The 18,655-nt window shown below is 30.4% G+C and overlaps 1 protein-coding gene across 2 annotated transcripts; it reads right to left on the minus strand.

Moving 5' to 3' along the window:
* Positions 1–3,800: 3,800 nt before the first annotated feature.
* Positions 3,801–6,497, minus strand: LOC110822165 (putative N-acetyltransferase HLS1). 2 transcript variants are annotated; one of them, XM_022052180.2, is made up of 3 exons: positions 5,851–6,497; positions 5,063–5,247; positions 3,801–4,844 (listed from the first exon to the last, which is right to left on the minus strand). In XM_022052180.2, the coding sequence occupies exons 1-3, from the start codon at positions 6,025–6,027 to the stop codon at positions 3,980–3,982; spliced, it is 1,227 nt and encodes a 408-aa protein (XP_021907872.1). In that variant the 5' UTR covers positions 6,028–6,497; the 3' UTR covers positions 3,801–3,979. The 2 variants fall into 2 exon arrangements, with proteins under 2 accessions (XP_021907872.1, XP_021907873.1); XM_022052181.2 differs by lacking the exon at positions 5,851–6,497 and adding an exon at positions 5,405–5,658.
* Positions 6,498–18,655: the final 12,158 nt, after the last annotated feature.

Below are 18,655 nucleotides of genomic sequence, written 5' to 3' on the forward strand. Positions count from 1 at the left end.
TCCCTCACCCTATTCTCAATTATAGAATTGAAATCTAAATAAATAATAATATGGTATTTTGTGTAATTTAAAAAATATTCATAATTAATTATGGAGGTAAAATTGAAAATTATATGTTGTTGTTCTGTTGGTTATTTTTACAGTTTAAATGCATGATAGTACCTTATTAGTCGATTTTATAGTTTTGAATGCATGCATTATTTGATTTATGTGATTACGATTAAATTGGAAAAATAGAAGCTAAAGAAAAATAGAAAATTGTGTGATTAAGTAAATAGATGAAACGACGGCCTTACTAGATATCCTAGGAGATGGTAGACGGACCGGGTACAATAGGGAACCCTACCGTGAACGTTGTCTCATACCGAACGGGGTATTGGGACTTAGTAATTTGGCACTCATACCAGACGGAATATAGGGATGGCCCGTTTCACCCTCATACCGGATAGAGTAGCGAGATTTAATAATTCGACGCTCATACCGGACGGAGTAGTGAGGTTTAATAATTTAACATTCATACCGGACGAAGTATGAGGACGGCCCATAATTGAGAATATTAAAGAAAATGGTTCACGCGTAGTAGAGACATCCCTATGAACTCCCATGGATGCTAGCAGACTAATGGAAAGTGACAGTTGTTTCGGTTATTTGGATATGAAAGTATAATATGTGCTATGTTGAGGATTACAGATGAAATCATGATATGTATAATGTTATTATTTTTATATGTTGTTTTTATAAATCTCGCTACGGTAAGTGTACGATAAATGATTTTATTATTAATAAATGCATTTGTTTGATTAAGTGCTTTATTAGTTGTTTTGATTTTCTACCAACTTTTATTTCTATGTCGGTGAGTTGACGTGATATTCTTATTAGGCTAATGTAGCTCATTTCTCATTTAACCGTTTCAGATCAAGAGGATCAGGATCCAGAGTCCGATCCACAAGATGGTTGCGAGTAGGATACTAGTTTTATTTATTTTTCGCTTATTTCCTTATTTGGTTGTATTTATTTTAAAACGGTAATTTCCGTAGTACTATTTGACATTTTAAGTTATTGTGTAAGAAATATAAACTTTAACCGTTTATTTTATTTCTGCACTTAAGTTATAATTTATTTTTTTGGACATTCCGGAGTCATTACATGTAATATTGAGAAGATTTAATCAATAAATATATAATTTATTGCAAATATCCAATATATGGGTCTCTAATCATATTATTGTCTTAATTCAATAAAAATAAATAAATAAACTCCGATTGATTGATAAGTTCATTCCTTTCTTACGAAGTAATTGTACAATATAGCATTAGTACATTTAAAACCCAAAAATTTTCTTTAATTAATTAAGTTAAATCAAATAAATTCGTTATTATATTATGTTAATTTTATTTGGACTGTTTTACTTAATAACTTTACTTTTATTATAGACTCAATAACAATATAATTTTCTTGATAAATTATAATATAACATTGTAAAATAATTAATGATTTAAACTAAACTAATTTTTATATATTAAATAATAAACTTTAAAGATGTAATAAATTTCAACTAAAAAAAAAACAAAATAACAATATAGTTATCTACTCAAGCTAATTCATTATTTTTTAGTGCTTTAATGCTCTCACTTTCTTCTCATGTGAGTCATATGATATTTCCTCAATAAAATCTACAAGATCTCGTGAAATTAACACCCAACTCAAAAAGCCATATATATATATATATGTGTGTGTGTGTGTGTGTGTGTACTTTTTCTTCAGCTTGGATTAGTGACTTGCTACTTACCTTCACTACCATAAAGGGCATTAAGTGCATGCACAATGTATAGTTTGATCACCCATTTTCCATTCTTCTCTTTTTTCCCTAAGATTTGTTGCCTACTTAATCTGCAATACATAGACATACACATATACACACACACACGCGGAGAAGGGCAATCAGTGAAAGCTCCACATATATACATATAGACGTGTGTGTGTGTGTGTGTGTGTATGTGTTTTCAATATAATAAATTAATATTCGATTAGGTTTAAGGTTTAATTATTTTGTTGGTTACGTATGGTGTACTCAACTTGGGAAGATATATAATAACTGGTAGGGAGTTAAATACATTAGCAAACTGATTGATTGGATTCAATTCAACTCGTTGTCGCATATATAAAACAAAATATATACTCTCTAATTATTTGGTTTAAGTTAATTAAAAAATGGTCAATTAGAAGAAACGTAATCAATCAATTTCTTTTAAATATATATATATATATATATAAAAGTAATTATTTATCACATATATAATATACATATATGTGTTTATGCAGTCACAATCCAAGAACCTCCATGATGGCCCATAAATCCAAGCTAAAGCCACCAAAACTAGTGAGAAAAGCAATTGCATTTGATTCATGAAAAAGACAAAAAATCTAAAATACCTCGAAACACATCACTAGAATCATCTCTTAATTTTCCAAAATTAAAAAAATAATAATAATTAGAGCAGCTAAAATCCAAAATTCCCATCAATTTCATCAAATTATAAAGCAACCCCATTAATTAATTAATTAGAAAAAAAATCCCCAACAAAACCAAAGTTGATCCACAAAAAGTTGCTCCATTAGGGACCTATATATATATATATATATATATATATATACATATCTTTGTCTAATGAATATATGTTTTTAGGACAACTTAAGAGTCTCGATTAGGACTCATGACCCACAAACAATAGGACACTGTGGTGGTCCAATTTTGCAAAATAAAGCCTATACATTTTTTTTTTTGTCCTCCATTATTTAATTACTAAGAACAATCAAATTAATCAAAAAGTAGGATAAGGGTAAGTAGCTACTAGCTTAATTACACATACATACATACATATATATATATATATACTCTTTTTATACACGGCATATAATCAAAGCATATAAAAACGATTCGAACAAAAAGGTCACTAGAGATTTCATGCAAGCACACCCTTCATTTTGAATTAGGATATTCTCATATTATATTTGCTTGATTTTTCCAAATTCCTCATCCGTTTTAAATAATATCCTTACTTTTGTTCTTACCTATAAATTATATATATACATAAAAAATCTAGCATCTTTAAAATCTTCATCGAGGAAATCTGTCTTTATTACTAAAGTTTTAAAAATATATTCTATATATTTATTAACTCATGCATCGTTTTAAATTCACATCAATTCCATAATATAATAAGATTTTAATATTTTTTAAGTTGAAAGAAATATGGGTTTATAAATAAATTTGATAAAATTTTGAAATCTATTTGAGAAATTAATTAGCCCTAGAATAGGTGCAAAGAGAAATTTAGTCTTCAATAATAGTTGCTATAACCTTTACATCTTAAACATAAACTATCTTAATATATTCATTAAGAGTATATAATTTTTGTTTGTGTTAGAATTAGTTTGGAGTTGTTAGTATGGAATACTACGTACTTACATAATTAAATTAGTACCGTACCCAATTTTAAATCATAAAAAGTCATAAAATTCTTCATTTTGCCACTACAAGTATTAATCCAAAGTTTAATAATACACCCTCTCATCGGATTTGAGAGAATATATGAATGCATTATGCAAGAACAAAGACCCAAAAAAGATTTCCAACCCCACATAAGAAAAAAAAAAAAACGAAATGAAGAACAAAATAAGGCCGTGTTTGGGGGGAAAAGCAAAATCCATTTACAAAAAAGCCAGAGACAAAACAACATTAAAGAAAGTGAGGATATTCCCTTTTACACACCCAAAAAAAAAAAAAAAAAGACCCACCATTTTCATATATTTTCTAATTTCCCAAAAAAACCGTTAAACCCTCCACCTAAAATACATCAACTAAAATAAATACAAAAGTTTTTCTTCTTTCTTTTTTACTGCCCTGTTTGTTTTGTCTTCCTTTTTTTTTTTTTCCTTTTTATCCTTTCATTTTCCTACCAAGTAAGATTCTCTATTCTTAACATTCTCTGGGGTCGACAAAAATGGACAAGCCAGGTGGTGACTTAGTCCAGTCACCGACAGCGCCGTCACTGTAGTCTTCCCCGAGCCGCTTGATGCACCATAAATCCTCGTCGCACGATAGCATCTTCCAGTGCGGAATACCCAACTTCAGCGGCTCGCGGCTCGACACCTCTGTCGCCACCACTCCGCATCCGCCATCCTTAGCCAAATTGTGCGCGTGCGAGCAAAGCGCCTTAACCATCTTCACCGCGCGTGGCCCTTCGCCACCCAGCCCGTACAAAAAATGTAACCCGAATGGCCTGAACACCTCCGGAATCGACGGAAGCCGCAAGAACGGAAACGCCCGGTCCACCACCCTCGTTGTCTTCGCTAGCGTGCGCTTAATGCGCGATGCTCCTCTCACCTCCAGTCGGAACACGTCTTTACAGTTCCAGACACTTAGAACTGCCCAGGACTCCGGCGGGTGGGACAAGAATTTTTCAGACCCGTGCCACGACTCTTCAGTATACGATCCACGCGGGACGGCGACAAAGGTTCCCAGACTAAGTTTATTGTAGAGGACCGAGTCAATATCGCGAGGGAAGAACTCAGTCGTGGAGAAGCGGTGGCGGTAGAGTAATTCGGCGTCGTACGGAGCGACCCTGATGATGGTGACCCGGTGAGAAACGGAGAGTCGGTGAGCGAAAACAGGGTTGACCAGGATTGAAGGTGTACGGAACTTGGCGTAGCCACATTTGTTAGTGAAAAGCTTAATTGAAGCGTGGTTGTCGTTTTCAGTGGCCATGTAAGAATATTCTGCGCCACTCTCACGAAACCACTCCTCCATTCTTTGAACCAGCTTCAACCCTATTCCCATCCTCCTGTTGCAGACAAAATAAATAAATAATTATTAACTAATTAATTAAGAACAAACTCATAATTAGTACCATCATTACCATTATTATATATATTAAAAGCTAATTATTGTTTTATGCACCATTAGAGTCAATAATTGGAAACAATAAAACCAGTTTACATGGTTAGCGACGGGCAGTAATGGAAGATTAAAGAAGACAGAGAAGAAGACTCTCGGACTAACCGGTGAGTAGGAGAAACTCGGAGGCCTAAGATGTAGGCGACTTTGGTATAAACAGGGAGAGGCTTAGTGGGTTCATTGCAGTTATTATATTTAGCATTTCGAGAGAGCTTCTTGCCGCACGTAACGGTTTTGATGCAGCCTCTGATCATTCCCACTATCTCCTTCGTTTCGCCCATCTCAGCCACCTGTTAAGTTCACGCAGAAAACAACAATGGCAGCCGTTAAAAAACACTATCAGTCCCTTCTGGTTTTCCTCTCTTTCATGCATATTTGATTTAACAACAACTAACAATACAAAGCAAAACCCAGAAAGTAGTACAAAAATTTTACAGCATTTGATACCGAAAACAAAATGGAAAAAGACAATGGAAATATCTTTTTCTTGGCCAACGGGGTATTGGTGTGCAGAGATAAGATCATGGTACTAGTGGATGGGGTTGGTGATGAAGAAAATGACAAAAAGATAGAGGAAGAAAAGACGATAAATATTTGCAGGCTTTTAGAAAAATAAAGAGAAGAAAGCCAGAGTCAGCGAGAAGCACCTTTCGCTGCTAGTTTGAAACTTAACCCCTCAAAAAAAAAAAAAAAAAAAAAGAAAGAAAGAAGCTACGGTGTAAAGAAAAAAACAGAGGACTCTGTTTATGGGAAACTAGATTGACGATGTAGAAGAGCATCCTTTTCACCGGTTTCCATTTTTATCAAAGTGGGTTTTGCCGCGTTTTCTTTTTAGTTTTGTTTTTCAAAAGCGAATCAAGAAATAAATAAACAAAGCCGAAAATGGGGTATACCAGCATGAGAAAAGCAGGTGAATGGCGGACCCGGCAAATCGGGTCTCCCAATAGGTCGGTGAAGAGAGATAGCTTCCCGCTGGGACCGACTTCACACCTTCTCTCCACATCTTCAACGCCAAACAGGTCCTTATTTCGATCAAACTCCCTCACCACTATCACACTCTCGTCCACCATATTTCCTCTCTGTTTCGATCAAACTCGGCAAAAACAGAGCAGAAGGGATAAGATAACAAGAACCCAGATGCAAAACAGTGAACAGAGAAGGCTTGGTTTTGGTAGTGGAAGAAGACACTAACGAGGGGTTTATATAGAACAACGAACTGTAGGAAGAAAGGGTAAATCGCAGCAGTTTCAAGGTTAATGCAAAATTACAGACTGCATAGCGTGTGATATAAGCAACGGAGAAGAGAAGGGTAGGCTTCCAAACCAGAGATATATTACGGCAAAACGCATAGATGTGTCTGTGTATATATATATATATATATTAGTAATTAGTGGATATATATATATATTGGGGTCAAATTAGAAAAGAAGAGAGAAAACAGAGAAAGAGGCCGTTAGGCTTCTGGTTCTTCTTCCTTCTGGTTACTAATATAAGTCCACACCATTAATGAATTTTGTAGCTACAACTTCTCCTACGTCCTATATAATAGATAGATATAAACACACACATATATATATATATATAAATATGGGTATCTGGATTTTGGGTAAATTCTTTTATTTTTTTTCCCCCTTCTATTTTCATAATTCTAAACTGTAAAATTCTCTCGTATTAGAATCCCCATCCACTATTATCTCTCTAAAAAAAATAATTAAATGTTCTTTTTAAAGTCCTTATCTTTTCTTTCTATCTATCTATTTATTTATTTATAACTTTAATTAATTAATTTATCTTCATTCCCTCTCTCTCTCTAATAAAAATAAATAAATAGTAATAATAATAACAATAAATAAATAAATAAATAAGAGGAAGTGGAAATGGCGGCTGTGGCTGCGCAGACTTATGCTTTCACTCTCTCTCTCTCTCTCTCTCTTATACTGATATTAATCATTTCATTCCTACGGATGGAGGCGTTGCCATCATGACCCCATATGTAATCATTAGAGCTCTATCTTCCACATAACCTTTGCATATCTCTTCCCTTCCATCTTCCATATCCATACATCCATGCATCATAATCATACAGTAAATTATGGTTTAATAATTTGGTTTTATTTGTAATATTAAATTTTTAATTTCTGTTATTAACATGTCACACCATAACATTAATATTTTATACCCAATCCATCACTAAATTGATCCATAAATTTAATACTAAATTACTGATTTATTGAATATAAAACTAGTAAAAACTTTATTCCAATGTATTGATTTTAATATTCATTTAGTTACTAATTCAAAATCATAAAATCATAAATTCTAAATATTATATTGTGACAACTTACAAAAAGAAACTATAATTTTGTCCCACCATATTTACTTAAATTGAATTATCTAAATACTTAATTTATATAATTAAAAAATAATAATTATTATGACGATGACCATCATGTCGTGAGCATGCATGTCATATTCCATGTGGGCCGATCATGCTTTTCTTTGTTCCTTATATTTCTTTCTCCACTCCTGACTCCACTCACTCTCAACCCTTTCTAGATCATGTGCTCGATCTACTCATGTTCATGCCACCATGACATGAATTCAACATACAATTATGTGAAAATAGCAACGCGGCGGAACCACTACCGTTAGTTTTTTAAGAATCTCGGTCGTTGATTTCCATTACAATTCACGATCTTTCTTCCTGACTGTTAATTAAAAGTACTAGTAGTACTCTGCAAAAATAATTTTATTTTTCAAAACTCAACAATTGATAATGATAATTGTCTTTTTTTTTTTTTACATTTACTATTACAATTATTATTACTATCTCACCCAATTCTACATATAGACGTTGATTTAACGTGCATCCACATAATCTACAGTGAGCCGTGCTGCAGTGGATCTGTTTCATTTAATTTATTTTTTTAAACCAAATTGGAAAAGTAGTGAAAAAAGGAGTGTGAATAGCAATTGTTCTGCAATTAATTAATATCTCACTGGTTTTTTTTTTTTTTAATTAGAGCACACCAAAAAGTAAAATTATTTTTTAAAATTTTCTTTTAATTATATCATCACTGAACTTTATGATAAACTATTTATTACTCCATTATTTACCCACATAAATTCACTTAATACATAACTGATTTTATTTAATTAAATAGTGAGTGGGGCATAAGAATCATGCCGATATTTAATTAATTAAATTATAGAAAGTAATGTACAAAATTATTGGGTATTTTTAAAATGCTGAACTTATAAAGTTTCCAAAGTTTGGGAGAAAGACAGATTTATTATTTTTAAAAAATGTTACAAAAAATTTAATAATATATAGTTTGTAGTTTGTATAGGAATTTAAGTAAGACAAATTTGTAAGTTAACGGGGTGCATCTAACAAAAATTACGAGGATTATGTTAAGAAAAATGTGTACAAATAATATGGAGACTCCGTAGGACTGTGTGGATGGTCCCACATTTGTAGGGTAGTGGGGCCCTTTGAAATATCTTTGTGGGGGAATTGGTTGGGGGGGGGATTATTGGGTTTGATTTTGACTCTTCCTAACTGGAAGCTAGCAATTATTGTCACTTAACATTATATAATATCGTTTTTTATAATATGTATTTTCTGTTGGGACGAAATAATACACTTTAAAAAATAACAATTTCCCACGAGCTAATCCTCTGTTTCTCTCTCTCTCTCTCTCTCTCTCTCTCTCTCTCTCTATATGTATATATATATTCATCTATATAATATATAACTGTATGTACCATAATTAGTTTAATTACGTTTTTTTTTTCTATTACATAATTGTCAAATTTTTTTACAGCATAAAATAGTTAATATATTTTAACAATTAAATGATTTGTAGAGAAAATAAATTTATTTATTGATTTATATCTACTATAAAAATTACAAACAATATATAAATTTTCAATCATTAGTTATTAAGTAATTTAAAAAAAGAGTTATAAATATGGCAGTTTTTAACCCAAATCTTGACTTACATGTTTGACTATTTTAGTTATTAACTAGTCTAATGAGTTCTTAATAAGTTTCAAATCTTCAATTTACATACATCATTCACATTCAATTATACTCAAATCTTTGATTATAACAAAAATTAATATTAATTAACCTTACATTTGAAATTTGCCCATCTTTGATTATCACTCTTAATCCATAATTCATCATATATGAAATGGTACTTCATCTTTTCAAATGGATATAGAGTATCATAATTGAAGGAAAGTACTTGTAAAATTACAATTTGAAAAGCTTGTTATGAATTTTGGTGGCATTAAGTCTTCCTAAACCTAGCTTGGGCAATGGTCTTGGTTCGGGTTTTGATAAAGTTCGCTAAACTATGAATTTCCTAAACTTATAACTTCTCTCTTTCTAAGAAGTTGTCTTAATTTCTTTCTTAGCATGACATTGTTCATTTAGTTTAGAAGGTTGGACTATATTTTATACCCCGAATCATATGTCTTTTTCCTATTCCTAAGACGGGGAGCGGTAAATAAAGAAAAAAAAAATAATGATAACCAAAATCAAATCGCACCATCTCTGTAATAGGTAAATGCCTTTTTTTCTCCCGAGGTTGTCGGAATTATTCGTAATAAGATATTGGCCACAATTGAAAAGGTTTTATCAATAAAATTTCCATTTATACGCGATCTAGGCATAGGTAGTGATCCATTCCATAACTCTTTTCATTACCTCTTGTGAGAAAATGATCCCACAAACAAAGGAATTGTACAGTACGAATTAACATAAAAGCGCCGACTCATGAAAATGAAAAAAAAAGCTTATACTTCAATTTTTTTTTTGACATGAATCAAAATCAATCAAAAATAAGAAATATTGGTTTGAATCCAATTCGATTTCATCAAAATCTGTTTGATGTTCTTGAATTTTTGTTTTATCTCACAATTCTTTTTTTTTGTGATTCTCAAGTTATTTTTGTTATTAATGTTCGAGGATTGTATGAACGATGCTTCATATAAGGTTGATTTTTCTATCGTAGCTTCAAATTATTTTTGCCACTACATCTTTGATTTCTTTCACTCTTCAAGGTTTCTTCAAATATATGAAAAGTTCTAGCTTTAATTATTTTTGCTAAGATCTTATATTAGCAATATATATCAATCTTTTCGCAAATGGGTGGGTCATATACAAGGTTTCTTTTTTCTAATCATCAATAGCTTTTTGCCTATTGATGATTTATTTATAGGTCTTAGTTTTTGCTTTTAGTAATCTTTTAAATTGTTCCAAGCAAGATTTGTGCCAAAATTTTGTACGTATTTGTTTTCGATATGATATCATGTTTTGGGTATATTAAGCATCATTCAATATATGAAAATTCTTTTGGTTTTTATTTCCTAAATTTATATACATATACGTACATGTTATTTAAAAAATTACCGAGTAGATGGTCAATCATATACAAATACAAATACAAATAAAAATGGCTAAAAACTGTTACTTGTCAACTCGACTTCGGTAGAGTTCGAGAACCTTGTTATAAATCTACTTCAACAACAAGACAACACTACATATTTAAATATCGAACTATATCAGACATTTAATATAGAACATATTGTAAATAAAACTCTAAAGCACACTTGCATATCGTAGATTTAGAAAATAAAACAATAGTTTTTTTTATGTACTAAATGAAGAATTTATGATCTATAGTTTAAAATAATTTAAGATAATATAATCTTAACATATATGATTTATACTTTAGAATATATTCTTTCATATCTCTAGAGAAGTTCAACATATCGTTTATATTTCTTTTTCCAAATATATACCTATAAATTTGTCATTCAATTAATTTAGAGCTATGATCAATTAATTGAATAATTATAAAGTGCTCCCGGTAATTATAAAATTATGCCAAAAGTATAGGTGATTTTTAGAATCTATAAATGTAATTTATTAATTTAAATTATGCTAATTACATCGTACTTAACTACTAATACTTTTAAAGGAGTCAAATCCTTAACCTCATTACGTGAATATTTGATTGAATTGAATGCCTACAATCATAATGATTATTTTAATAAACTGATATTGTAGAAATCATTTAAGATATATTAGTTCTGAAATAGTGCCTTTCATGATCTCCACTTACATACTAAATTAACATTAATACATGTGCTATAATATATATATATATATATACATGTTTGTATGTATATATACTGAACATGAATTAACAATGTCAAATTGAAACAATAATCATAAAGGAACGATATATTATATTGGTAAATGGTATCTATTTACTTCAGATACAATTAACGAGAGAGCGAAGTTATGAGATTGATTAGATGGCACATATATATATATATATATATATATATATATATATATATACAATGAGATGGATAAAGTGATTATGATGACATCATGCCCTACTGCATTTGTATGTATAAAATTATAAATATATTATTGGCAGAAATCTAATAAGGAATATTATGTTAATTAATTATGATTATTTAATTACATCATGAACTAGCTAGTTTGAATTGTAACTATTAATTAAATTTTTTTTTAAAAAAAAAAAAAACCAAAAGAACTTTATAAAGGCTATAAATATATTCAAATGATTGGTAGTCAAAATATGGAAAGCATATTTTACAAATATACTCTCTCTTTTGCAAACATATGCATACATACATACATATATATATATATATATATTAATTGAGATTAGAATAATTAAAGTGACCATGAAATAAATAATTAGTGACGATCATGAAGGTTCTTCTTCATCTTTATTTAACCCTTTAATTAAATTTACATGATATCCTAAGATCCACGAGCATTTTACAGCTTCAACTAATTATTCTTTGTCTCGAGGATTTGCCAGTCGAGTTTCTTTCATGAGATTTGGAATCAAATTAAAAAGATAGGAGAAATCTGTAAACCCTAATTAATTAAAAGCAAGAATATTAGATTAATTAATTGACTAATTAATTCAACTTTGAGATTGAATACTTCTCGTAAGTTACACCTTTTGATACATGGATATGTATTCAAGATTCTCATTTAACAATTAAATTTGGTTAGATAAATTAAGCTTTGGAATATCAATTAGATCCAAAATTATATGATGGCGCAATCATAAGGAACCTTTCGAGCAAGAAAATTTAATTAAAACACATTATTAGCGCGGAGATTTTGGCTTTTGTCTTCGTTCTGTTGCATCATTTCCCGTCTTGATTAAAATGTCGAATTATATTATAAAAATAAAAAAATTGATTTGGTCAATGAAAGATCCAAAAGTTTTTTGAGTTGTCGAATTTGGCCAATCAAATACATAATTTTCCCTAAACATTGTATAAATTAGGGTTTCTGGATTCATATAGGACCACCATATCATCGTTTGAATAGATACCCTAATACCAAGAGTACTATTGTTATATATATATATATATATATATATATGCACACACACAACCTCACCTCTTATATATAAATATATTTAACGTCACATATTTTTAATATAAATATGATTAAATAAATATCATTCTAGTCAAAAAGAAAAACATGTGGTCCTTGACATGTATATGAAACATGTTACATAGGTTTAATTTAAAAATAAATAAATTAAATCACACAGACAATTAGAGTACAAATGCCATGACAATTTCCTAGAAAGAATCATACTAGTGATGATCATGTTCCCTTTATTGTAATTTAGTTTTTATAATCCGTACCAGCACAATTACCCATTCAAATCTAGTTTCACTACTGATGTTCACCATGTTTACGTATCTCTCTCTCTCTCTCTCTATCTCTATCTCTCTCTCTCTCTCTATATATATATATATGTATGTATGTATGTAAGTTTACAAATACAACTAGCAATGTAGGGCCAGAGAAAAACAAAGCCAAAACCCTAATCACATGACAAAAAGTAGCCTCGATTAGTTGAAATTCTCCATAAAAGAAATGTTAAAAGACTATATTATTATTGTAAAAGCCTCGCAAAGTGTAGAGACCCAACAAAAAGGAGAGTAATTAAATTAATTAAGAGTGTATTATTGTAATAATTAATTAGGCAACATGTTCAGGATTATCTTGCAAATTGTCTTGTCTAGTGGGAGCTAAGAAATAACAGGACCGTTAATAAATGGGTATGATTAGTTAATTAATTATTTTTAATTATGCTGCAAGTTGACCACCATCTATATATATATATATATATATTTATGTATATATGATGTGTGCGTATATTATGAGTAGAAAATCCCTGGTTGGTCATGCATGGAGTGGCTCGAGGAATGATATTACATTAACTTTTTTAGTTTTCTTCTATATTTGAGATTATATATAGTTCATTAGATAAAAAAATTATATGCATATATATATATATATATATATTTCCAGGAAAGATTCACTTAAAGGTTTATGATGGACTATAATTTACCTATGCAATCTAAATCAATATGTATATACATGTATGAACAATATTTTCACAATAAATCTTCTGGTCTGGTCTTTGATTGTTGTATTCTATATATAAATAGATACAGCTTGTTGCCAGTTATATGTATGAACTACAGAGGATTTGCCTGATCCTGTATGCATGACATATCAGCTTCGTTAAATTTCTTTTGGCATTGAGAAACTCAAACTTGACCCCCCCGGCAAAAACCGATGCTTAATTATTGCAATTTCTTTTATTTTTTAAATGCTGAATATTAAAGAAAATAATATTTTAAGGCAAAAAAATAATTAAAATATAAAAAGGTGTGAAGCAGAAGCCCTGTTTCTTCCTTCTGCAGGTTACATGTTTTCAGGATCGTCGGTGACATAATACAAGCTGCTTCATTGACCTAACGAATGACCTCTCTACAAAAAAGCTATATATATAATAATGACCTAATCACCATCTTGTGTTTGTCACTTTACGTATCCGTCATAGCAGTTCGACAATAATATAATCTATGCAAAATCCTTCATACATATATACGTATATATATACATCGGGATATATAGTCCTTTTGTAAAAAATTCACATTGCTACACTTTAAAGTAATATTTACTTCAAATATAATATAGTTTATGGTATATTAAAACACAATTTAACGTATGCTTATGTGACAGATGATGTAATTAGATAAATATTATATTTTTAAAAAATAATTATCAGACGTATTTGATGATATATTTTTTATAAATTATTTTAATAAACTAAATTATTTTTAATAAATTATAATAAACATAAAGTTATTAATAACAAATTAATATTATATATTTATTTTAAAATATTTAGTTTATTAATTTAAAAAATATAAAAGTTAATAAAATATTTTTATCTTTTTATCTTTTTTAATATTTGGTCAGAGTTCTCCCCTTCAACAGCAAAAGCACAAGAATATCTAACCCAGAAATTAAGAAATAATTAAGGTTGATTTTAATTTAAACTTATTAATTATAATTCCATTCCTTGCTTGTTGTTATTTGATAATTAGAAGTAAATCATAATTGCTAATGGGATTGACTTGAAATTAAAAGACCTTTAAAAATATGTACAATAACAAAAAGCTTTCTACGTACAATGTATCCATACAAATAGGCATACATACATACGTACATACATACATACATACAAATATATATATATATATATGTGCGTGTGTGTGTGTGTGTAAATGAGGTGGGAATAGTTTAAAATTAAGGATTACAGCTTTGAATGTTGGAGAGTTTGGGAAGAGATAGGAGACAAAGGGCAGAGATAGGGTAGAGCTGCCTGTTAAAATTAATTTATATGAAAAATAAGGTCTGCTATGGAACGTGGTTGGAGAAGATGATTAGCAGAATTGTTCTTGTTTTGGTTTTGGTCTCCGACACTTGGCTGCCACCACGGCTCCCCCCTATCCCCCTTTATTTGCCTTTGTCTCTTCATCGATACCTGCCATTTCTGCCCCCATCACCCATCTCTCATCCTTCCACTATATCTACATGCATGCATGCACATATGTGCATATATATATATATATATAAATAGTATATTATAACACATTATTTATTAAAATATTTCGCTAGATAATTTCAGTATTTCAATGAATAATTTCAAAAATAAATTATGAGTTTATGTATATGCGCACACGCGTGCGGATGATATAACATTGTGATTGAAATCATATTTGATAATCATGTAATGGTGACACGTGGGGAACATGCATTTGACTAGTGAGTAAGCTGGCGTGAAGACAAAATCACAACCGTCCAATTTTTTAGATCATTTTAATTATCAACATCTTTTTTTTTTTTCTTATCAAGGATGGGACTTTTGCCGAAGTGCAGCGTTTTGTTTTGCAAATTGGCATGTAGGATCAGTCCTTACGTGTCCTTTTCCTCCTTATTGAGTTAATGGGTTATATAGTAAGTTTCAGACACCCATGTCAGTTTTTGGTCTCTATTTTTTAAAAAAAAGTCAAAAAATTTCACAATAATTTTTATTTTAGAACAAAATTTAATAATTTATTTAAAAAAAATTAAAATTAAAATCTCTAATGAATAATTATTGAGTAAAAATTAGTTAATTATTATGCTTTAAAAAAAAAAAAAAAAGGAAGATTAATAATTTTGGAGGTATTATGATGTCTGACGACGGACAAACGGCAACTGTTAATTTTGATTATTTATCTCATTTTTTCGAAAATAAAATAAAATAAAATGTGAATGTACAAGAATGCCCTTGGTAAGACATGTAGGCAGTAGTATTAGTACGTAGTATTTGTCCAGTTCTGTACGTTCATCGGTGGAGGTATAAAAAGACAAAAACGATACTGAATCGGAAAGCATGGGTGTAACCAGGATAAGACCAAAACCACAAGCCCTGCCACGTACGTTGTCGTTTAGGTCCCATCAATTTCAACATCACCCCTCATCTCAATCATCATCATTTTTCACCCCATCCATCATAATACACATCCATACATCATCATACATGCATGTCATCCATGATTGATATGGTATAATTGGTCTCATGTAAATATCTTCCTCCACATGCATTTAAATCTACCCTCTCTCTCTCTCTCTACATATACATATACATATATAAAGGTTTAAACGTGAAGGGAACCAAAAATGCAAATCTCTTTTTGCCCCGTGAGATCTATAAAGTTGATGTGTAACCTGGAGCTGTCGTTTTATGTTGTTATTATTATTATTATTATTACTATTATCATTATTTCTTAATAATGAAGTTAAATATTTTTAATTATTATTAAAAATTGTCTAATTATTTTTAAAAAAATAAATAAATAAAATGTGTGAAAAATGAGGCGGACGGTCCCCTATTGGTGGATCCTCTACACGGGATTATATCCCAAATGTCTCGAAAGCAATTAACTAAAAAAGCTTTTAACGATTCTTATGTCTTAACTTTGTCTCCGGTTATTATCCGACCAATAGCGGCGCGCGTGGGTTAGCCGCGTCCCCTGATTTTGCCTCTTTCGTGGGTTCCACAGTTTACATCACTACATGTGGGTTTTAACTCTGCGTGTTGATCACGTGGTTGCCCACGCGCCGCCTTGAGTTGCGCGGAGATGTTCAGGTTCGGATTTTTGAAAGGTATACCCTTAAAATCTCAGGGACATATCCCTTGAGTTGAGTGGATTTGTGGGAGAGTTAGGAGGGGTTACCCTACCAACAAAGGTAAACTTAGTTTAAACTTTTATTTTTATTTAAATTTTTTTAAAATATAAAAAATATATATATAAATATTAATTTAAATATTTTTAAATGAACAAATTATAGTAAAGCGCTGAGTTGGGGGAGGGGGGAAGGGATTGTTAGGAGAGGCACGAGGGCGGGCCAATTAATTAAAGGAAAGAAAGCTAATTAAGGGCACTTGTCCTTCAAATGAGAAATGGGAAGAGACCAAATGTGTTTTCCCTTTCTATTTAATTAAAGAAAGCTCATTAAGGGCACTTGTCCCTCAAGTGAGAATTGGGAAGAGGCCAAGTGTCTTTTCCCCTTTCCATAATTTGGTGGAGATGGGGGATCTTTGTCTTTTTATGGGTCAACCCTCCTACCCACTTTCTCAATTTGACCTAAAAACACTCTGAACTTTTCTTTACCAACTTGATAAAAGGAAAAATTATAAAAATGTCTCTAAATTATTATTTTTTTAAAAAAAAACCAAGTGGGTAGTCTAAATTATGAAGTATCAGTATATTTACTAAAAAATTATCTAAATTTTCAAGCATAGTGAATAGAACTATGAATATAAATTATCAATATATATATATATATATATTGGGAGTAATGTGTCTTTATGGGTCAACTCTCCCGCCTCTCTCTCTCTCTCTATATTCCGATATGACCTCAAAGTGAAGAGAACTTTTTTCTGTCGAGTTGAAAAATAAAAAAACTTGTAATAATGTCATTAAATTAATGTTATTATTAAAATATTAATGGACGAAATAGGGCATGTAAATATATTTATATCCTCGCCTAATATAGAAAAATTCTAAGAATGTTCATTATGTTTCACATTATATTTTTTAATTAAGGAAAAAAAGTTAGTTTATGTCGAGCAAGTATTAATGTTTGAAATGACTAGGAGAGGAGAAATTTAATTTATTGAATTGAAGATTTCAAATTAAATTGAAATCACGGAGAGTATAATTCCTTCCGTCATCAATTATCTTCTGATTATAAGATTCTAATTAAAAGAATAATTGATATTTAATCATATTATATATATATATATATATTATTGTAAAAAAAAATATTGTGTATGTGACTTCAATAAAGATAAGATATCTACGGGCAAAACTAGAGCACTGAGAGAAAATTTTTCAAGTGATTAACTCCGAATCACAAAATATGGCATGTAATAAACACACACACATATATACATTTATAAGCAACATATATGTTTGAATGGATGAAGGACTCCAGATTTAACTGACAGTTTGAAACCATGTAAAGCAAGCAAAAAACGGCTTACATTAAAATGGATGAAATGAAACAATCTCTTTTCTTTTACATATTATCTGGTAAAAAATATATGTATATACGTAGATATATATAGGGATGGGATGGGGGTTAAGGAACCGTTGGGTAGAGACGTATGTCTGATGCAGCGGATAACAATGGCCGGTGTGTCTGCATGTGAGTTATTGTCAACTAATACGTTCGCGAATGAAATTTAGGGTTCCGTTGCTCTTGACGATTTTGCCTCTTTAAAAACCCCAACAACAAGATGAGATGACGGTGACAGACCCCCCCGTTTTCTTGCTGTTTCCTCACCATAAATCGGCAAAACGATAAGAGTTATTTATTATTTGGTTTACGAACAAACTCAATTAATTTTGCTTAATTCATTGATTAAAGAAATTAAGTAGATTAACAAAAAGAAATTATGTAAAAATTAAAATTCTATGTTCTAAATTCTACCAAATTGGATGATCCCATTGGAATTCGTAACCATCAAGATCTGTTTTGACGTGAGATATTTTTTTTTATGAAGATACTAAAAAAAAAATATAATTCATCTTTTTTTTAAAAAAAAACAAAACTATAATCTGACTGTTAAAATATTTATAAATTCTCTTTCTTGGGTAATTTAGGGTTTGATTCTCGCAATTATCTTCTCTGAGTGATTTGCCAAACTATCCAAATATATGCAGGGAGTAAGTGCGCCTTTAAAATCATCTTAAAAGAAAGGA

The sequence above is a fragment of the Carica papaya genome, chromosome 4 (genome assembly GCF_054855325.1).
Source record: "Carica papaya isolate Zhongbai chromosome 4, ASM5485532v1, whole genome shotgun sequence".
In the NCBI taxonomy this organism is placed as follows: domain Eukaryota; kingdom Viridiplantae; phylum Streptophyta; class Magnoliopsida; order Brassicales; family Caricaceae; genus Carica; species Carica papaya.